The sequence below is a fragment of the Rhinopithecus roxellana genome, chromosome 10, assembly GCF_007565055.1.
Source record: "Rhinopithecus roxellana isolate Shanxi Qingling chromosome 10, ASM756505v1, whole genome shotgun sequence".
NCBI classification, from domain to species: Eukaryota; Metazoa; Chordata; class Mammalia; order Primates; family Cercopithecidae; genus Rhinopithecus; species Rhinopithecus roxellana.
Window position 1 is genome coordinate 119,392,598 of NC_044558.1, and position 23,279 is coordinate 119,415,876.

The window sequence follows — 23,279 nt, forward strand, 5'->3', positions numbered from 1 at the left end:
CACCACGCCTAGCTAATTTATTTTTTGTTTTTAAATTTTTTGTAGAGATGAGGTCTCACTATGTTGGCCAGGCTGGTTTCAAACTCCTGGGCTCAAATGGTCCTCCCACCTTGGCCTCTGAAAGTGCTGGGATTACAAGATGTGAGCCACATGGCTGGCCAAGACAGTGATTCTTAAAGTCTTTAGCGAGCCACTGTTACTGGTGGAATATATTGCATATCATTCATGTGTGCTGAGGAGATGAGATTTTTAGTAATCATTAACTTTGGGGGAAAGGTATTTAAATAACAAAGCACTGTTTGGTGGCATTTTAGTCACCTGAAATGAAAATGTTGAACATTTTTCTGCTTCCATTGGATATAAGAAATGTCATTTTCTTTCTTTTTTTTGTTTTTGAGATGGAGTCTTGTTGTGTCACCCAGGCTGGAGTGCAAAGGTGCAATCTTGGCTCACTGCAACCTCTGCCTCCCGGGCTAAAGCGATTCTCCTTCCTCAGCCTCCCAAGTAGCTGGGATTACAGGCATGCGCTACCGCACCAAGCTAAGTTTTGTATTTTTAGTAGAGACAGGGTTTCACCCTGTTGGCCAAGCTGGTCTTGAACTCCTGACCTCAGGTGATCCACCCACCTCGGCCTCCCAAAGTGCTGGGATTACAGGCGTGAGCCACCGCGGCCAGCCAAAAAATGTCATTTTCAATGAAAAGTTTTTCATTGTTTCTCACCTTAATGATATATAAAGTAAATGGTAAACTTTTAAGTTAAAAAATAATAATAGGCATAATTTATACCTTTGAGAAACAGAAACTAAAGTAATAAGTACTTTATTACTGTGGAAAATAAGAATGTTAAATGGGGGTTTTCTTTTTTTCTTTTTTTTTTTCTCTTTGTAGTAGAGACAAGGTCTCGCTGTGTTGCCCAGGCTGGTCTTGAACTCTTGAACTGAAGAGATCCTCCCACCTTGGCCTCCCAAAGTGCTGGAATTACAGGCATGAGCCACCACACCCGGCCTTTCTATTTTTCTTTCTCTTTTTTTTGAGACAGGGTTTCACTCTGTCACCCAGGCTGGAACGCAGTAGTGTGATCACAGGTAGCTTCGACCTCCTGGTCTCAAGTGATCCTCCCACTTCAGCCTCTCGAGTAGCTGGGACTACAGGTGCATGCCGTCACGCCTAGATAGTTTTTAAATTTTTTTGTCTGACCATGTTATCCAAGCTGGTCCCATGTTTTGGAACTCTTGGGCTCAAGCGATTCTCCTGTCTTGGTTTCCCAAAGTGCTGGGATTACAGGCATGAGCCACTCACTGCACCTGGCCTAAATAAGAACTTTTTTTATTAGAATAGAAACCTAAAATTTGGTGTGAGAAGAAAAATATTTCTGACTAATGAATAATGCAACTAAGTGAAACTTTGTTTTGATAACTTATTTCCCCACCCTAAAGTACTATAGTGAATTACTGAGTATTGTAATTGTTTTATTGTAATCTCGAACAAATGCTGGCTAACATTCCCACATCTTCATGATGTTTGTTACTGATTATTTTGCAGCCTATCCCTCGGCCAGATCCTGTGCATAACAATGAAGAAACACATGAGCAAGTGCTGAAAACCAGACTGGAAGAAAAAGTTGAACACCTTGAGGAAGGACCTATGATAGAACAACTTAGCAAAATGTTCTTTACTACTAAGCACCGTTGGTATCCTCATGGACAGTAAGTTTTTTTTTCTTTTCTTCAATCCCTACTAGATACAGTAAAGGAACACATTGATTTTCTTGCAGAAACCAACTTCTGAAGTGGTATTTTGCATGAAGAAATTAACCCCAAGTATATTCACCTACTATTTTGTACTTTTTTTTTTCTTTTCTGAGACAGAATCTCACTTTGTCACCCAGACTGGAGTGCAGTGCCACAGTCTCAGCTCACTGCAGCCTCAACCTCCAGTGCTCAAGTGATCTTTCCACTTTAGCCTTCTGAGTAGCTAGGACTACAGGCATGTGCCACCACACCTGGCTAGTTGTGTTCTTTTTTTTTGACTCCTGTTCTGTCAACCAGGCTGGAGTGCAGTGACGCGATCTTGTTTCGCTGCAACCTCCACCTCCCAGGTTCAAACGATTCTCCTGTTTCAGCCTCCTGAGTACCTGGGACTACAGGCACGTGCCACCACACCTGACTAATTTTTTGTATTTTCAATAGAGACAGGGTTTTACCGTGTTAGGATGGTCTCAAACTCCTGACCTTGTGATCCACCTGCCTTGGCCTCCCAAAGTGCTGAGATTATGGGCATGAGCCACCGAGCCTGGCTCATTTTTTTTCTTTTGTAGAGGCAAGGGCTCACTCACTGTGTTACCCAGGCTGATTTTAAACTCCTGGACTCAAGTGATCCTCCTCCCTCAGCTGGGATTATAAGCATGAGCCACTGCCACTGTACTTTTAAGTTTACATATAATTTAGCTAAAATGAAATAGTACTTCTTTTTTTCTTTATTTTAATGGAGGAATTTAACCAGAGCTTTCAATGAATTTTGTAAGAGTTCTTGAAAATTTTTACATTCTATGATGTATTCATTTAATATGTTGTTTTTGTTCATTTTCCTGGTAATTGATTATGTCTTTAGCCCTTTATTAATTTCTTTATCAGATTTTGAGTTACTGCAAAAAACATTGGGTTACAGCAAATGATTGGGCAGCATATGTTCTCAGTTCCCTTAGAAACTATAATTGCCCTGATGTTCATAAACACTCACATTTTCCATCGATTCTTACCTGCCATTTGACTCTGGCATTAATTAGTTTTCCTTTTTTTGATTTTTTTCTTTTGTATCTGTCTTCTTCCATACCAAACTATAAGATGTTTTTGTTGTTTATATTTGAACAAACTTTTTTTTTTTTGAAAAGGAAGTCTCACTATGTTACCCAGGCTGATCTTGAATTCCTGGGCTCAAGCAATCCTCCTTCCTCAGCCTCCTAAGTAGCTGGGATTACAGGCACACTCTGCCACGCCCAGCCAGTTTGAACAAAACTTTGTTCTTACTTGTTTAACTCAGTAACTAGCACTGGGCTGGGTACATTTAGAGAATTAATGAGTATACATTCATCGAGCTGCTCTAAGTGCTGGTTAATGCAAAACATAATCCCCACTTACAAATTGTTTATAGTCAAGGAGGGAAGATAGTGGAGTAAATAAACGGTTACATCAAATGTAATTGAGCCTTGAAGGAGGGTTAGGAGTTAACCCATTGAGAATGAGGGGTAAACTTCACAGGCAGAGGAAACAGCATTTCTGATAAAGTGTGTGGGGGAAATTACTAGTAGGTCAGATTATGGCACCCAGAATATTAATTTATTATAACAAAACATAGCCCATTGTTTTCTGTCTTAAGAAGCCCCTTTCTTAATAATCTCTATAGTAAAAGTGATTTTTTATATCATTTTCCCAAGGAAAAATATTGATTATTTTTTGCGGGGGTGGGGCCAACATGGTCTTTCAATTCCTGCTTCTCTTTTGTATCTCCTTCCTTGATTTTTCCTTCTTATTTATTTTATTTAATTAATTAATTTATTTTTTGAGACATAGTCTCACTCTGTCGCCTAGGCTAGAGTGCAGTGGTGTGATGTCAGCTCACTGCAACCTCTGCTTCCCAGGTTCAAGTGATTCTCCTGCCTCAGCCTCCCAAATAGCTGGGACTATAGGCATGTGCCACCATACCTGGCGAATGTTTTGTATTTTTAGTAGAGATGAGGTTTCACCATGTTGGCCAAGCTGGTCTCGAACTCCTGACCTCAGGTGATCTGCCCACCTTGGCCTCCCAAAGTGCTGGGATTACAGGCGTGAGCCACTCCTCCGGCCTTCCTTTTTATTTAATACCCACTTTGTTTATGCATGCTATCTGGATTTTTCCTTATATTTTTAATTGTAAAGTTAGGATATGTGCAAACAAATTAGGGAACCATCTGATAGCCCTGTATCTTAAATCGTTAAATCTCATTATATTCTGAGATTTCTTTTTATAATTCTTAACATCTCTCATGTTTATTTTTTACTTGTATCACATTATCCAGATATTTGAGTTCAAACCTTGTTTCAACGTCTTCTGTAATGGCTTTCCGTACCTGTTTCTTTCCTGCATGTTCCATATTGCTACAATCTGTTTCAAGCATTCAGAACCAAATCATTGTAAAGGTGTATAGCCTGACAGAGACAAGACTGAAGACAGGGAGAATAATTAGGAGTCTTAAAACCAAGCATGTTATCTTTAGACATTTGTGTCTAGTACCCTAACTATGTTTAATCTTATTTACTTAATCTTACTGCTGATCAGCTTTTGACTGCTAGTTAGTTTAATCTCCTGATTTTTTTTTCCCATCAAAATTACTAGGCATTTTTTATTGTAAATTAACTTTAATTAGAGGGACTTGATTGTCCCAATATCTATCCTAATAAAGAGCTTGGCAGAAAAACCCCAGAGACTAGTTTATGTGTATAAAGAGAAATTTTATCTATAGGCCTTATCCTTGTAGATGTATCATCTTGCTGAATTTTACACTTGATCTTAGCCAAAAGGCCGAGAAGCGATATCTTGCTGAATTTTAAATAAGCCTATGTGTAATCACTTATCGTTCAACACATATTTATTTGGTATCTACATATATATTTTGGGTTAATATGAGTCATTTTCAGGTGTTAGTTTCTGGATGTCAGTGACCATTTCTTTCTTTTTTTCTATCCCTCTATCTATCTGTCTGTCCGTCTGTCCATCTGTCCATCCATCCATTCATCCATTGATTCATTCATTCATTCATTCTCAGCTTGTTTTCCCTAGTCAGACTATTTCTTTTTAAACCTCATTTAATATATAGAAGGATGATTTACTAAATATTTCACAGTTCTTAAGTTACAGCAGTCAAAAGAATGGGACTCATTATGAATTTATTAACTGGGGCTATATAACTTCTTAAATAAGTTTTTATTAAAAGGTTTAAAACACATTTTATTTTTATTTTTCTGAGACAGAGTCTTGTTTGTTGCCCAGTCTGGTGTGCAGTGGTGCCATCTCGGCTCACTGCAACCTCTGCCTCCTGGGTTCAAGCAATTCTAGTGCCTCAACTTCCCAAGTAGCTGGGACTACAGGCGCACACCACCATGCCTGGCTTTTTTGTGTGTTTTTAGTAGAGACGGGCTTTCACCATGTTGGCCAGGCTGGTCTCAAACTCCTGACCTCAAGTGATCCCCCTGCGTTGGCCTCCCACAGTGCTGGGATTACAGGTGTGAGCCACCATGCCTGGCCAAAACACACATTTTTAAAAAGTATTTTCAAACTATGCAGAAGTATTTAAAATATAAAATGGAAGTGTTCTCTATGTCTATGTTTCCCTTAGGGAATTGGGTAATATGAGGTAGGGCTATTCTTAGAGGTGGAGGTTAACCTACCTAGATGTTGAACATCTTTTCATGTGCCTATTGGCCATTCATATGTTTGGGTTTTGGTTTTTGTTTGTTTTCAGTTAAGTATCTGTAGAAATATTTTGTCTATTTTTTAAAAAGCAAATTGGGTGTCTTATTAAGGTATAAAACTTAACAGACCAAAGTGGTATATGAGCTATATGCTTTGTAAATTTTGTTATCTAAGCTTGCTTTTCACTATGTATGTTTAATGTATGTATGTATGTATTTTAATAGATACTGTCTTAGATGTGGTTTCCTAGGAGACCCTAAGATAAGGATTTTTTTATTGTTGTTATTTTATTTCAATTTTTAGCTTCGGGGGGTACACAAGGATATATTGTGTGATGCTGAGGTTTGGAGTATGATTGAACCCATCACCCAGGCAGTGAGATAGTGCCCAATAGGTAGATCTTCAGCCTTCTCTCACCTCTTTCCCTCCTGCCTGTTGTCCCCAGTGTTTTTGTTTCCATCTTTATGTCCATGTGTACCCAATGTTTGGCTCCCACTTATAAGTGAGAACATGTAGTATTTGGTTTTCCGTTTCTGTGTTAATTCGCTTAGAATAATGGCTTCCAGCTGCATCTGTGCTGCTGCAAAGGACATGATTTTGTTCTTTTTTATATCTGTATAGTATTCCATGGTGTATATGTACCACATTTTCTTTATCCAGTTCACCATTGACAGGCACCTAGATTGATTCCCTGTCTTTGCTGTTGTGAGTAGTGCTACAGTGAACATATAATTACATGTGTCTTTTTGGTGGAACAATTTATATTCCTTTGGGTATTTACCTAGTAACAGGATTGATGGGTCGAATGGCAATTCTGTTTTTAGTTCTTTGAGAAATCTCCAATTGCTTTCCACAGAGGCTGAACTAATTTACATTCCCACCAACAGTATGTAAGCATTCGCTTTTCTTTGCAGCCTTGCCAACATTTGTTATTTTTTTCTGTTTTTAATAATAGCCATTCTAACTAATGTCAGCTGGTATCACACTGTGATTTTTATTTGCATTTCTCTGATGATTAGTGATGTTGAGCATTTTTTCATATGTTTATTGGCTGCTTGTATGTCTTCTTTTGAGAAGTATCTGTTCATGTTCCCTTGCCCACTTTTTAGTGGAGTTATTTATTTTTTGCTTAAGTTCCTTATAGATTCCGGATAGTAGACCTTTGTTGGATGCATACTTTGTGAATATCTTATATTCTGTAGGTTGTCTGTTTACTCTGTTGATAGTTTTTTTTGCTGGGCAGAAGCTCTTTGCTTTCTTTCTTTCTTTCTTTCTTTCTTTTTTTTTTTTTTTTTTTTTTTTTTGAGACGGAGTCTCGCTCTTTCGCCCGGGCTGGAGTGCGGTGGCCGGATCTCAGCTCACTGCAAGCTCCGCCTCCCGGGTTTACGCCATTCTCCTGCCTCAGCCTCCCGAGTAGCTGGGACTACAGGCGCCCGCCACCTCGCCCGGCTAGTTTTTTTTTTTGTATTTTTAGTAGAGACGGGGTTTCACCGTGTTAGCCAGGATGGTCTCGATCTCCTGACCTCGTGATCCGCCCGTCTCGGCCTCCCAAAGTGCTGGGATTACAGGCTTGAGCCACCGCGCCCGGCCTCTTTCTTTCTTTCTTTATTTTTGAGACGGAGTTTTGCTCTTGTTGCCCAGACTGGAGTGCAATGTCACGATCTTGGCTCACCACAACCTCCGCCTCCTGGGTTGAAGTGATTCTCCTGCCTCAGCCTCCCGAGTAGCTGGGATTACAAGCATGCACCATCATGCCCAACTAACTTTGTATTTTTAGTAGAGACGGGGTTTCTCCATGTTGGTCAGGCTGCTCTCGAACTCCCGACCTCAGGTGATCCACCCGCCTTGGCCTCCCAAAGTGTTGGGAATACAGGTGTGAGCCACTGTGCTTGGCCAACTCTTTGTTTTAATTAAGTCCCACTTGTCAGTTTTTGTGTTTTTTTGCAATCACTTTTGAGTACTTAGTCATAAATTATTTACCAAGACCAGTGTCCAGCATGGTGTTTCTTTGAATGTAGCTTGTGTTTTTTTCTTTGAAAGAAAAGAAAAATGTAAGCAGAATAATATTTCCTAGGTTTTCTTCTAGGATTTTTGTAGCTTGAGGTCTTATATTTAAGTCTTTAATCTGTCTTCAGTTGTTTTTTATATATGGTGGTAGGTAAGGGTCCAGTTTTATTCTTTTGCATATGGTTAGCCAGTTATCCTGGCACCATTTGTCAAAGATCACTTGGTTGTAGGTGTATGGCTTTATTTTTGAGTTTATTATTTTGTTCCATTTATCTCTGTGTCTCTTTTTTATCACTACCATGCTGTTTTGATTACTGTAGCCTTGTAGTATAGTTTGAAGTCAAGTAATGTGATGTTTCTGGCTTCTTTCTTTTTGCTTAGAATTGCTTTGGCTATTTGGACTCTTTTTTGGTTCCATATGAATTTTAGAATAATTTTTTCCTTTTTTTTTGGAGACAGAATTTCGCTCTTGTTGCCCAGACTGGAACACAATGGCATGATCTTGGCTCACTGCAGCCTTTGCCTCCTGGGTTCAAGCAATTCTCCCGCCTCAACCTTCTGGGTAGCTGGGATTACAGGCATGCGCCACCACACCTGGCTAAGTTTTGTATTATTAATAGATACAGGGTTTCACCATGTGGTCAGGCTGCTCTCAAACTCCTGACCTCAGGTGATCCACCTGTCTCAGCCTCCCAAAGTGCTGGGATTACAGGTGTGAGCCACAGTGCCCGGCCTAGAATAGTTTTTTTCTAATTCTGTGAAATGATGTTGGTAGTCTGATAGGAATAGCATTGAATCTGTAGGTTGTTTTGGGCAGTATAGACATTTTAACAATATTGGTTTTTCCAACCCATGAACATGGAATGTTTGTCCATTTGTGTCATCTGTGATTGATTGATTGATTGATTGATTTTTGAGATGGAGTCTTACTCTGTCACCCAGGCTGGAGTGCAATGTCATGGTCTTGGCTCACTACAACCTCTGCCGCCCGAGTTCAAGCGATTCTCCTGCCTCAGCCTCCGGAGTAGCTAGGACTACAGACGCATGCCACCACACCTAGCTAATTTTTGTATTTTTAGTAAAGATGGGGTTTCACCATGTTGGCCAGGCTGGTCTTGAAATCCTGACCTCATGATCTGCCTGCCTCGGCCTCCCAAAGTTCTGGGATTACAGGCGTGAGCCACAGCTTCCGGCCGTCTCCTGTGATTTCTTTCAGCTGTGCTTTGTAGTTGTTGTAGAGCCCTTTCACCTCCTTGGTTAGATGTATTCCTAGGCATTTTACATTTTCTTGTGGCTGTTGTAAATGGGATTGTGTTGATAGTGTTGTTTGTTTTCTTTATCTTTACTCATTTTTTATTTAATCAATTATTGTGAGAGGAATGTTGAAATCTGCAACTGTAATTGTAGACTTCAGGCTCTCAGCTTGAACATTATTGGTATATAGGAATACTACTGATTTTTGTACATTAATTTTGTATCCTGACACTTGACTGAAGTTGTTTATCAGGTCTAGGAGCCTTTTGGCTGAATCTTTAGGGTTTTCTAGGCATTGAATCATATTATCAGTGAAGAGAGATTATTTGACTTTTTCTTTTCCTGAATGGATGCCTTTTATATTTTTTTCTTGCCTGATTGCTCTGGCTAGGACTTCCCCAGTACTATGTTGAACAGGAGTAGTGAGAGTGGGCATCCTTGTCTTGTTTGTGTTCTTAAAGGAAATGCTCTCAGCTTTTGCTTGTTCAGTATGTTGGTGTGGGTTTGTCATAAATGGCTCTTATTGTTCTGAAGTATATTCCCTCAATGCCAGGCAGAAAGCTTGCTTGATCGTGGTGAATTAATTTTTTGATGTGCTGCTAGATTTGGTTTGCTCGTATTTTGTTGAGGATTTTAGCGTCCATGTTTATCAGGATATTGGCCCATAGTTTTGTTTTTTTGTTATGTCTCTGTCAGATTTGGGTATCAGGATGATGCCGTTTTTGTAGAATTAGTTGGGGAGGAGTCCTTCCTCCTCGATTTTTTGTTGTTGTAGTTGGGGGGAATAGTTTCAGTAGGATTGGTACTGGCTTTTTGCACATCTGGTAGGATTCAGCTGTGAATCTATCTGGTCCAGAGCTTTTTTTGGTTGTTGGTTTTTTATTACTGATTCAGTTTTGGAACTCATTATTCATCTGTTCAGGGTTTCAGTTTCTTCCTGATTCAATCATGGGAGGTTGTACGTTTTCAGGAATTTATCCATTGCCTCTAGGTTTTCTAGTTTGTGTGCTTGGAAGTGTTCGTAATAATAGTCTCTGAGGAATCTCTTGAATCTGGGAGACGGAGGTTACAGTGAGCCTAGATTGTGCGCCATTGCACTCCAGCCTGGGGGACAAGAGCAAAACTCCGTCCCTGCCCCCTCCCCCCCAAAAAAAAATAGTGTGTGAGAATCTGTTGTATTTCTCTGAGATTGGTTGTATTGTCATCTCTGTCATTTCTGTATTACTTTTAACCTGGCTGTCTTTATTTTTAAAGTGGATTTCTTATTGGCAGCATATAGTTGGGGCTTGCCTTTTTTTTTGTTCTCACCTAATCTGACCTCAGTGCCCCATCTCATTTCAACATCAAGCTATTTAAAATGCTTTATCCCTCAGTTTTCAGCACTTTTACTCTTCCTCTGCTATTTGCTCTTAGCTTACTTTCTTCATGACATTTTACTTCTTTATATTCACTTTGAATGTCTACTGTCCCTCTTAGCACAACTATATATAGTTATAGATTATTAGGTATCTGTTAATGTTATATTTATATTTTTAGGTGACTTTTTTTGGTTAAATCTTCTTCTCTGGATTATTTTCTCTTTGTCAAGGATGTGGTTGGGCGTGGTGGCTCATCCCTGTAATCCCAGCACTTTGGGAGGCCGAGGTGGGTGGATCACTTGAGATCAGGAGTTCGAGACCAGCCTGGCCAACATGGCAAAACCCTGTCTCTACTAAAAATACAAAAATTAGCTGAGTGTGATGGTGGATGCCTGTAATCCCAGCTACTCAGGAGGCTGAGGCAGGAGAATTGCTTGAACTCAGGAGGCGGTGGCTGCAGTTAGCTGAGATTGTGCAACCAGCCTGGCTGACAGAGTAAGACTCTGTGTCAAAAAAAAAACAACAAAAAAACCTGAACATTTGTTTTGTAATTTGCCACAAGAATTCTAACACAGTATCCTTAATACAATGTATGGGTACTAAATTGTTATCTGATGGAATACTATCTCACCTAATTGTCTTCACAGCTTCTTTAAGGTGTTTAGTTCCTCTTTGAAATGGTACTTTATGGTAGTTCTGAGGATACACTGGTAAATTTTCCAGTGATTCTTGAAAGTTTTATTTCCAGAGTTCAGCTACCAGGTTATATGGGTTTATCCAGTTCCATTGTATCCAGGTAGGTCACAGGTGGGTTAAGATGCTCCTCATTATCAGATTCTTAATCAAGGTCAGCAGATCCTTAATGATCCAAAGGTGTTGCCCCACTTCGTTCAGTCTTGAAACTACCTGCGTCTAATTACTGGCCTCACCCAAGGTGGGTGAACTGGGAGTGTAAGTTGTATGACTGAAGAATCAACGCTGAATAGGCCAGTGGCTAATAAGTATCGTTGATTAGATTATCTCATGTCTGAAAATTTGAAGTGTTTACTATTAAATCTGTGGGCCAGGATTACATGCTTGTAATCCCAGCACTTTGGGAGGCTGAGGTGGACAGATTGCTTGAGCCCAGCAGTTGGAGACCAGCATGGGCAACATGGCAAACCCCATCTCTCCAGAAAATGCGAACAACAACAACAAAAATCAGCCAGGTATGGTAGTATGCTTCTGTAGTCCCAGCTACTTAGGAGGTTGAGTCTTTAGTCTTCCTAAGTTGGCATGAAAAAAAATCAAGTCATGAAGTATTCCTTCTAATATAATCTTCCTAGAACACATCATTTGAGCAATATTATTGTTGTAGGACTTTTTTCTTAGGTCAGCTAAAGACACACAACCACAAAAAATTATGCTTGCAGACAATTTGAAGGGTGAGGAAGGACAGGGTTTATCGAGTGAAAAGGAAAAAACTCAGCAAAGCGAGAGAGGTTCCTATTAACAGGCCCACATCTCACAGATTGAATCCCCAGGTTACCACACCAGATCATGAGAGGCCAGGCTCCTTTTCCCTGCAAACAGCACGAATTTCCTGAGGCTCTACCCCATTTTCCCAGTGCACAGGCTGGTCGGAGTTTCTCTGGGGAACCCTGTATCTCTATAGGGTTCCTGATAATGTGTCTGTTACTTTTCTCATTAATTCGACCTTAGTAACTGTTGAAATTCTTTTTACATATCTAAAGTTAATATTCTATCTTGATTTATCTTGGTGCTTCCTTTTCATCTCCCTTGTCTCTAGATTTTGGAGTGCCCCAAGAATCAGTCCTTGGACCTCTCCACTTTTCTCTTCCATTCTCTAGGACAGGAATCTCATCCAGTCCCATGGAATTAAATACCATCTGTGTGATGATGGCTTCCAAATCCATCTGTGGTCAAGACCTGTCCCTTGACCTCTAGGCTTATATATCCAATTGCTTACTTGACATGTGTAGTAGGTATCCGTAACTTGGTATGTGTCTAACTGCGCTTCTGATGGTCCTCCACAAACCAGCTTCTCCTGCAGCCTGCTCTCTCAGTTAATGCTAGTTCTGTTCTTCTAGGGCCAAAACTTGGGCCAAAACCTCTCATACCCAACATCTGGTTTGTTAGCAAATCTTGTTAGCTCTATCTCTAAAATGTATCCAGATGTGACTACTTATCACCATTCCCTCTGCCACTATCCTAGTCCAAATCACCATTCTTGCCTGTTTTGTTGAAATAACTTCCTAACTGGTCTCCCAGCTGCTTCCTTTGCTTTGATGCAGTCTGTTTGTAGCATAGCAGCCAGAGTAACCATGTTAATACTTCCCTTGGTTCTTGTAATTTTTCTGTTGAAAATCCTCAAACAGGCCAGGCACGGTGGCTCACGCCTGTAATCCCAGCACTTTGGGAGGCAGAGGCGGGTGGATCACGAAGTTAGGAGATCAAGACCATCCTGGCTAACACGGTGAAACCCCATCTCTACTAAAAATACAAAAAAAATTAGCCAGGCATGGTGGCGGGTGCCTGTAGTCCCAGCCACTCGGGAGGCTGAGGCAGGAGAATGGCATGAACTCGGGAGGCAGAGCTTGCAGTGAGCTGAGATTGTGCCACTGCATGGCAGTCTGGGTGACAGAGCAAGACTCCGTCTCCCCCCCCAAAAAAAGGAAATCCTCAAACAGCTTCCTATCTCACTCAGAAATACTCTTGGCCTACAACTAGCTACATGCTTTGGTCCTGCATTACCTTTCTACTCTCATGCACTACTGTCTTTTCCTTGTTCATGTATTCTGGCTAGATGGCCTCTTTTTTGCTTTTGAACATGCCCTTCCTTCCACCTCAGGGCCTTTATACTTGCTGTTTGTCTGCATAGAACACACTTTCTCGCAGTATCAGTAAAGCTAGCTCTCTTACTTCCTTCAGGGTTTTACTCAATGAAGCCTTCCCTGACCAGTTTATTTATCTTATTTTGCTATCTCCTGTATTGGAATGTAAGAACCATGAAAGTCAGATTTTTATCTTGTTTTGTGTGTACTACAGAATGATTAGGATCTACACATAATAGGTGCTCACACATTTGAAAATGGATAAATGATTCTGATTCTCGTAATACCTGGTTTTTTTTTTTTTTTTTTTTTTTTTTTTTTTTTTTTTTTGAGACAGGGTCTTGCCCTGTCACCCAGACTGGAATGCAGTGTGGCCTGATCTCAGTGCACTACAACCTCCACTTCCCGGGTTCAAGAGATTCTCCTGCCTCAGCCTCCTGAGTAGCTGGGACTACAGATGCATACCACCATGCCTGGCTACTTTTTAAATTTTTTGTAGAGATGGGGTTTCGCTATGTTGCCCAGGCTGGTCTCGAACTCCTGGACTCAACTGATCTGCCCACCTTGACCTGCCAGAGTGCTGGAATTACAGGGATGAGCCACTGTGCCCGGTCCCCACAATTTTTAAAAATTAGTTGGGCATGGTGGTATATACCTGTAGTCCTACCTACTGAGAAGACTGAGGTGGGAGGATCACTTGAGCCCAGGAGTTTGAGGGTGCAATGAGCTATGATTGTTTCATTACACTCCATCCTGGGTGTCAGAGCAAGACCCTGACTCTAAGAAAGAAAGGAGGAGAGAAAAAGAGAGGGGGTGTGGGGAGGGCGGGAGGCAGACGGGCATGAAGGAAGGAGAAAATAATTCTAAATTTCTGAAATACAGGGCAATCTTACAAATGCATGAATAATAGTACTACTTCATTTAAGAAATGACTTTAATATTTTCCCATGGAGACAACAAAAATTAGCTACTTCCATCAGTAGGAAACAGATTTGATTACCTAGCTTAGTATGAACCAGGAGGTAAAGTTTTCTGGGTTAAGAGCTGTGGACCAGTGTTCCAGATGTCACCGAGTCATTGTGTAATTTAAGAAGTGTAACAATATAACTTGGTTTGCCAGGAGCAATCTCAATTTAACTTGTGTATTAATTATTAATAGTGCCTGCAAGGTTTCCAGTCTGGATGATAGAATAAGGTCATCCTAAAATTTAGGTGCTTGCTTTTGGCTAGTGATTGTAGTGTACACTAAAATTCATGCATGATAAGAAATCTGTAAATGCCATTTGACATTTGTTGAGCATATTTTAGAACTTGACTTTGTTCAGTTTAGGGCTATCAGAGTCTCAAACATTTTCAGTTTTGAGTAGTAAATACAGTTGAACAGTGTATGCTGAATGACATTTTTAATGGATGGTTCTTAGCATTTTGAAGGTCTCAGACTTCATTGAGAGCTGATAAAAGTTTTCAATCCACTGCCCAGAAAAACACATATTCACAATTTTTACAAATAATTTCAAGAGGTTATTGACTTCCCAAACCCCTTCTAGAACCGCTCACTATTCCCGATGACCATTCTCCTTGCTTTGAGAGAATGCCTTTCAGAGACACTATTGCACTAGTACAACCTTGATTATCTGGTATGTCAATGGAACCTTTTAGAAAAAAAGCAGAATTTTCTCTATGCCAACATAAGTACATGTAGAAATGTTTATGCAAATGGTATTTTACTGTGTGTATTTTTTGACAACTTACTGTTCCATGTTGATATATACAGATGTAATTCATTCTTTTCAATTTAGTTCCTGTATTTTGCAAATTTTCCAAAAAAAAAAAAAAAAAAAAATAAGTGTGTCAGGAAGTTGCCTTTATGAAACCTGAAGTAAAAAATGCTTTAGCTATCTTAATCACAACAACTAAAGATCATAGGGTACATGTCTTACCATTTATAGTATAAAACTGAATTTCCACATTAGCAAAAAATTGAAAACAAAAATTAACTTGTGACCAACTTGCCAAAATCTGACCAGAAGGAAATTTTTGAAGATAACTCATCACAAAAGCACATGTACTCTATGCAGAAATTTTTCTTAAATCAGTGAAGAAAATAAGGAAATACAGAGGAGCAAAACAAAAAATTCTCCATGGTGAAATCACTCAAAAACTATCACTGCTAACAATGCATTTCATTTCTTTATATCTATACGTAAGTTTCGTTAGTTTGCTTATTTTTATATGGTTATAATCATACTGTGTATGTAAATTTGCTCCTGTGTTCTTCCTGAATATTTTAACTACTTTTTCTATATTCCTTTGGGACAGAGTGCTAGAAGAGGAATTACTAGGTCGAAGTTATGAATATTTTTTGATACATCTTATCATATTGCTTTTTAAAAGTATTTTGAAGTAAAAGTTTATACTTTTAACCAGTCGGGTCTGATGGTGCTAATTTCACCACACCTGGGCTTGGATTGGGCATTATGATTTTTAACATGTTTGTGATCTCAAAAACAAGTAAAAGGTTCCTCACTGTTCTGATTTGCAGTTCCTCCATTTTTCATGACATCATACATTTTTCCACAAACATATTACTAGTTATATCTTATTTTATATTAAAACATGATTTTGCATTTTAAAGACCTCCATTTAGAGGAAAATAGCCCCTTGTAAATAAAACTTTAACAGAACCCATTCGTGTTCACAATGTGATGTTTCTTTTATGTTTTAGAAGCCTAAATCTCACCAGATGTGATATTGCTTTACTACTAAGACAAAAAACCATTAGTTTTTAATTCAAAATCAGTCATCTAGGTTACCATGTTGTAATTATCCTCAAGATATGAAAGAAAACTATTTCAAATGCTTAATATAATTAATAGTCAACAACTTAGCCACATGTGGTGGTGTGCCTGTAGTCCCAGCTACTAGGCAGGGTAAGGTAGGAGGAGCCCTTGTGCCAGGAGTTTGAGGCTGTAGTACCCTATTGTTGAACTTATGAATAACCTCTGCACTTCAGCCTGGGCAATAAAGCAAGACCCAGTCTCTAGAAAAGAAAAAAAAAAAAATGATTACGTATAAAAAGGAAAACAAATTTTCACAATGGGAGAATGTGGCTTATTATTAAGAAATGCCTGATACATAGTTTCATTGATTTTTAAAAAATAGTTCCAATAGCAAAATAATCATAGAAGTTAGATTTTTATCAGGAATGATTTTTATTAAAATCATCTTATTCCAAGTATTTTCTTCTTTTCAAGGTATCACAGACGTCGTAAGAATCTGAATCCTCCAAAAGACAGATGATGCTGAGGTTCCTGGGGGAATCAAAGAGAAATGTGCCTCATTTGCCATTTGAGAAAATGTAGTCTGGTGTATTCACTAATATACAGTAAAGTAATAATGATAAAATATCTTTTCATATATTAGAATGTGTACTTATATATAAAGTAATTCTGGATTTGACATTCTTATTTAGAGAAACCTATTTTCTTTTTCGATTTTAGTCTTTCATTTATGTACAGTCTCCAATTTAGGACTTTTCCGTAGTGCCAAAGCCATACATATTCAGTAGAATATCAACAAATTACATCAGAAATTCAACACTTTACTATAAAACGGGCTTTGTGTTAGATAATTTTGCTCAACTGTAGGCTACTGTAAGTGTTCTGAGCATATTTAAGACAGGCTAGCATTTTCAATTTACAATATTTTCAACTGATAGTAGGTTTATTGGGATGTAACCCTACCATAAGTTGAGAAACATCTCTTTTTGGGTGTCTACTGTGATTTAAGTATTTTTAATCAGCAAAACATTGTTAGTAGTGTAAATATGATTAATAAAAAGGTGCATAGCTTTCATGAAGGAGATTTTTAAATTGCTTTTGAGAATAAACTCATACGGTCTACCAAGAAAATAAATGTTGTAATGTTTCAGTTGTCTTCTAGGAAATAATTAAATTAGTGATATTTTAATCAGGTTTTACTATCTGCTAGGCCCCTTCCATCCATTCTTATCAAATTCTCAAAATAATCCTTTGAAGGAGTATAATTACATTTTACAGTGACTTGAACCCTACCAAAAAAGTGGGAGAGCCAGGAGCCAAACTATCAGGCTCCAAAGCTTTTTTTCAGTGCATCACAATGACAAAGGGGTGGTTTTCTTTCACCCAAGAATGTGCTTTCCTAGAAATTTTTCTAGATAGAATATTATGTAATTTGTTTTGAGGGTTTTTTTTCCTGGCTGTCTTAAAGATTATGCTAGCTTTAGAACACATGCGAACAGCTGCAGCTCTGTGATTAAAACGTTAAGGTCACTAGACTGGTGTTATGAGAATGTTAATAGGTAATTCTGCTGCCTCTATTAGCTTATATGTGATCCTTAATAGCATTGCTTCCCCTTCAGTTTCTATTTAGGAAGTCAAGAATCTTTTAATAAGGTAGAAAGCTTGCTTTATTTAAATTTGTACTGTAGAATGTTTGTGATACAGTATTTGTAAAATTGATGTGAAAAATAATTTCTCATTCAAAGTCTATTGTTTGGTCTAGTTCTTTTAATAAAGGAACTCTAGTTGAAGTTTCAAGTGGCCAGTGAAGTGTGAGGAATAGTGACTAGGAGAGAGTAAAAGAAATAATAATGTTGACCCTCTGTTACCCAAAGGAAATATTTTTAAGTGGTTTACTTTTTCCGTTAATGTAAATTTCATTTGGAAAGATTAAAAAACAAAAGTTTGATTGAACTTGATAAATCAGAAATATTTACCAGCTTTGTCGATGGTGTATTCTTGAAAAATGTTTGGTTTTCTTTCAGGTTGACTTAAATCCAGAATCCTACAAATTTTTAGCTATGTTATAAATGTAGAAAGAAGTGAAAAGCAAATCAAAATATAATGACGAAGATTTTCTTCTCTTCCAAGTAGAAAGCTCTACTAAATTAGGGATTTACCCAAGACGTCTAAATCCACATACTTATGTGTCAATGCTTTGGAGAATTAACTTTGACTTTATTGTACTGGAAGTATAGATTAACACTGCTTTCTGGGATTTTGCTTTTCATGGTTTGCTGATTTTTAATTTTGCTAAATAAGCACATATTCCGTCACCAGCATCACTTGCCCTCTGTTCCTCCCCCGCCCCCCAGGGATAAGAACCTGTTATCCACCATCACTAACATTTTATGAAAGATCTACTTATTTCTGTTTTGCAGACTTTTTAAAATTTGTAAAATGGGATGCTTCTTTAAATTAAATACATTTAGCTTCATGAAAAACTCACTGTACAGTTATTGTTCAAGCATTATTGGAAACCACCAGAGGGCACTCTCACCCAGGGCTTCATTTGAACATCTCACCCAAAAGTGACTTTTAAAAGCACTTAATTAGCAGAGAATTTGGATGTTCATTAGTTGAGAATGACTAGTAGAATAAATGGTAATAGTGAAATTAAGTGCTGGAATATTCTGAGTAGGCCAATAGCAAAAACTGATTTTTTTTTTTTTTTTTTTTTTTTTTTTAAAGAGAAGATCTTGCTGTGTCGTCCAGGATGGAGTGCAGTGGCACAATCACATTGCAGTGCAACCTCAATATCCTGGGCTCAAGCAATCCTCCTACCGCAGCCTCCCGAGCTGCTGGCACTACACATGTGTGCTGCCACGCCTGGCTAATTGTTTTAATTTTTTTATAGAGATGGGGTTTTGCCATGTTGCCCAAGCTGGTCTTGAACTCCTGGGCTCAAAGCAATCCACCTGCCTTGGCCTCCAAAAGTGTGGGATTACAGGTGTGAGCCACTGTGCCCAGCCTTATTATTTTTTTTAAGATAATATTAACATTTTGTATACCTTCTTTCTTTGTATTTCTCTGCATAAATATATTTCAAAATGTATGCCGTTTTGGAATGCTTTTTTCACTTAATAGGAATTTTTTCCGTAAGTACTCTGATTTAATGGGTGCATATTCTTCTATAATCTAGCTTGTCATAATTTAATTAACTCCCTGCTGTTAGACATAATCATTGTTTCTGTTTGTTCCATCTTGTAAATAATGCTGTTATTAACATCCTGGTGGATTATTACCGTTTTTTTTTTTTAAATTATTTTTTAAATTTCTTTTTTTTTCTTATAATCTCATCAGAAGCTGGTAAGATCATTACTATTTTCTTAGATTTGTTTCTGTAAGTGCAATCATTGAATCAGAAGGCATCCATGTTTACGTACATTTTTAAAGTCAGTGGTTTAAACTGTATCTTTTTTGGGTTTTGGAGATGGAGGTTTGCTCTGCCCAGGCTGGAATGCAATGGTGCGATCTTGGCTCACTGCAACCTCCGCCTCCCGGGTTCAAGCGATTCTCCTGCCTCAGCATCCTAAGTAGTTGGAATTACAGGTGTGCACCACCATACTCAGGTAATTTTGTATTTTTAGTAGAGACAGGGTTTCACCATGTTGGTCAGGCTGGTCTCAAACTCCTGACCTTAAGTGATCCACCCACCTCGGCCTCCCAAAGTGCTGGGTGGGATTATAGGTGTGAGCCTCCGTGCCCAGCCTAAACTGCATACTCCTAACAGCAGTAGATGGAAATATTTTCTCTGTACTTCTATTGAAATTTTAAAAAATCTTTATCAATTTAGTAGGCAAGGAATGGAAAATGTTTTAATTCGATCAGCCACTTTAAATTTAGTATATGTCTCATTTCAAAGTATATAAAGTATACAAGTTTCAGGTCCTAACTTAAACCTATAAGAGGCCTTATTATGGGTTTATTTCCTTTGCAGCACTTTACCATAATGTGTTTCCTCTACCTTTCCTGCACAACATTCTTTATATGCCCCCTAAAATGTAACTTCTTTAGATTCCATTGTTACATGCAAGACTGTATATCTCTCCATAGCACTTAATCAGAGTTTGTAATTAGGCATCTTTTTGTGTGATTATTTGATAAATGTCCATCTCCCCTACTAGACTATAAGCTCCATGACTTCTAGGGACCCTGTCTGATTAGGTGTATCACTGTTCCTACCGCCTAACATTGCCTAGCACATTCATTGCTTCACAGGCATCCGAATATGGTTTTGTAAAATACATTGCTCTAGTGCATAGGATTTTAAGCTAAGGATTTCATGAATGGGATTTGGGGTGGAGGTATCTATGAAATTCCTGAAATTATATAGACTTTTGAGAATATGTGTTTTCCTGGGGATAGAGTATGTAGTTTCTCAGCAACTGATTAGTCTATCACATCATGCCGTAATTCTACTTGCCTGTAGCTAAACACCTAATAACATTAGAACTGAAATGATAGTGATATGCAAGATAGCACATGTGGTTTCCACATATTCTAAGAGGCATCTTCAATTAGATTCCAAAAATTTTTAAGAAAAAAAGAAGATATGATGTGCCATCATTTTGAATTGTTCTGGGCACTTCAGGTAAACCCTTACTCAAATAATACTCTTTCAGGTTCAGTGTGTATTTTTAAAATTTCCAGAAGATAAGTTGAATATCAGCCCACAAACACTGGTAGTAAGTAAACTTTTATTTGCTAAAGGCGTAAATAAATGTCTCCGTTGCTTTTAGGCAGATTTTTTTTCCCCAGAAGTTCAAAATAACTTGCTCGTAGTCTTCCCAAAATAATTTTCAAACATTCTAACACCAAAGAAAGATCTTCCCAATTGAGCTCAGCCATCAGCCTCCTACTATTTTTTTTTTTTTAGACGGAGTCTCGCTCTGTTGCCCAGGCTGGATTGCAGTGGCCGGATCTCAGCTCACTGCAAGCTCTGCCTCCCAGGTTCATGCCATTCTCCTGCCTCAGCCTCCCGAGTGGCTGGGACTACAGGCGCCCGCCACCTCGCCCGGCTAGTTTTTTTTTTTGTATTTTTTAGTAGAGATGGGGTTTCACCATGTTAGCCAGGATGGTCTCTATCTCCTGACCTCGTGATCCACCCGTCTCGGCCTCCCAAAGTGCTAGGATTACAGGCTTGAGCCACCGCACCCGGCCAGCCTCCTACTATTTTTTAATGTGCTATTTAACCTTTGAATGTGAGAATACTTTGAATGCACTGGGAAGGAATACTCAGGAACAATATGTAATGTGCTTTCTCGTTTTGCACAAAGGCATTCATTTTGATTTAGTAACAACCTCATACTTATAAAGCATATCCTCCTGCAGAAATGCTTCACAGTCATGACTGCTTGAATTCTTGTCATGTTGCTTGTAAATGAGCTCCTGTTTTTAGATGGAGAAATGGAGGCAGAGTCTCACAATTATATATGAGAATAGCAAGTAGAAACCTTATGATTACTTCTGAGTCTTTTTTTTTTTTCGAGCTGGAATTTCACTTTTGTCACCCTGGCTGGAGTGCAGTGCAGTGGCACGATCTCGGCCTACTGCAACCTCCGCCTCATGGGCTCAAGCGATTCTCCTGCCTCAGCCTCCTGAGTAGCTGGGATTATGAGCATGCACCAGCACGCCTGGCTAATTTTTTGTATTTTTAGTAGAGATGGGGTTTCACCATGTTGGCCAGCCTGGTCTCGAACTCCTGACCTCAGGTGATCTGCCCACCTTGGCCCCCCAAAATGCCAGGATTACAAGGGTGAGCCACCACGCCCAGCCTCTTCTGAGTCTTCATTTCAGCAAGAATGTCTCTTTTTTTTTTTTTTGAGAGAGAGTCTTGCTGTTGTTGCCCTGGATGGAGTGCAATGGCGCAATCTCAGCTCACTGCAACCTCCGCCTCCTGGGTTCAAAAGATTCTCCTGCCTCATCCTCCCAAGTAGCTGGGACTACAGGCATGCAACACCACATCTGGCTAATTTTTGTATTTAGTAGAGACGGGGTTTCTCCATGTTGGTCACGCTGGTCATGTCTTGAACTCCTGACCTCAGGTGATCCACCCGCTTTGGCCTCCTGAAGTGCTGGGGTTACAAGCATGAGCCACCGCGTCTGGCCAAGAATGTCTCTTCTTTATAATATTGTCTCCAAGCATGTAATATTTTTGGCAAATTTTATTAAGCGCCTATAGAGTTCAAGCCACTGTAGGTTCAAAGATGAGCCCTCCTCATTCCTGATTGACAAAATATCTTGCCCAGACCATCCCTTTTTTCCCCTCTAGTGAAAATTAATCTCTTCCTCACTCGTAATGCAAAGTACATTGAATTACTATTATACCACCTACTTGAATAATAGTCCTGATGAGTAACATATGTAGTCAGTAACATGGTAAGTGTGGCAATTTGGATTGATCCCATTGGACTTTTCAATTGCTGCATCCAGGTGTAATTACCATAAGAGCATAAAAGGTGAATGGTAAAGCTGAAAGACATCTTAAAGATGATTTTTGGGCACTGATATGGAAACAGATCCAAAGAGACTAATTGACTTGCCCAAGATCACAGATTGTGGCAGAACCAACCAATGTCTTTTTTAAACATTAAGAATATTTTGTATATATATTTATGCATATACATACTGATGAAATGTGCCTTTAGCAATAGATGTCTCCAGTGATGTACTAATAAAGGTTTAACAACTGGTTCTAACTTGTAATGTTTGCCAGTTTCCATGACTGGATCTTACAAGTCGGTGTGCACTGACACCACCATTCCACTGGATGTGCCCCTGAAATAATATATTTACTACTAAAACCATTAGATCGTTTCCTTACTTGTTCTAGTTATGCATTCAGAGACACTTTACCTTATTTTCTGATTACATTTGCAGGGAGAAATAACTCCTTACTTGTCAGTCTCAACCTTCACTTTTAGTTTCTTTTTCTGTTCCTTTTTCCAACCACTATACCTTAGAAACTTTCAGTTTCTTTTGAGGATTTAATAACTTGCTAATAAGTGTTAAAAATGACTTAATGGGTTCTATCTTTTAAGGGAACTTTGGATGAATCCTTGAATATCAGTTATCTGTTGCTAATTAATAAATCACCCCAAAGTTCATTAGTTTGTGTTCTTCCAGGTAATTCTTGTCTGGATCCAGCTCAGCTTATCGTGGCTGAACTTGCCCATGCAGCTGAGGTCATTAGTTGGGTTGTTGAGGCTGGCTGGTCCTAGGTGGCATCACTTGTATGTCTGGTATTGAGTGACTGTCAGCTGGGGCATTAGGGGGACTGTGTGTCATCATCCAGCAAACTAGGCCTGGATTATTCACATGGCTTTAGGGTTTCGAGACTATAAGATTAGGGCTGGGCATGATGACTCACACTGGTAATCCTAGCACTTTGGGAGGCCAAGGTTGGGGGATTGCTTGAGCCCAGGAGTTCAAGACCAGCCTGGGCAACATAGTGAGAGCCCATTTGTAAAAAAAAAAAATTTTTTTTTTTTTTTTCCGAGATGGAGTTTCGCTCTTGTTACCCAGGCTGGAGTGCAATGGCATGATCTCAGCTCACC

At 39.0% G+C, this 23,279-nt stretch overlaps 1 protein-coding gene across 1 annotated transcript in view; it reads left to right on the forward strand.

Moving 5' to 3' along the window:
- MRPL42 (mitochondrial ribosomal protein L42) overlaps window positions 1–17,650 on the forward strand; it is a 35,886-nt gene extending 18,236 nt beyond the window's left edge. Inside the window, exons 5-6 of the mRNA XM_010383931.2 lie at window positions 1,543–1,706; window positions 16,156–17,650. Coding sequence (XP_010382233.1) covers window positions 1,543–1,706; window positions 16,156–16,201 — 210 coding nt within the window. The 3' untranslated portion in view covers window positions 16,202–17,650. The remainder of the gene's footprint in view (window positions 1–1,542; window positions 1,707–16,155) is intronic.
- Window positions 17,651–23,279: the final 5,629 nt, after the last annotated feature.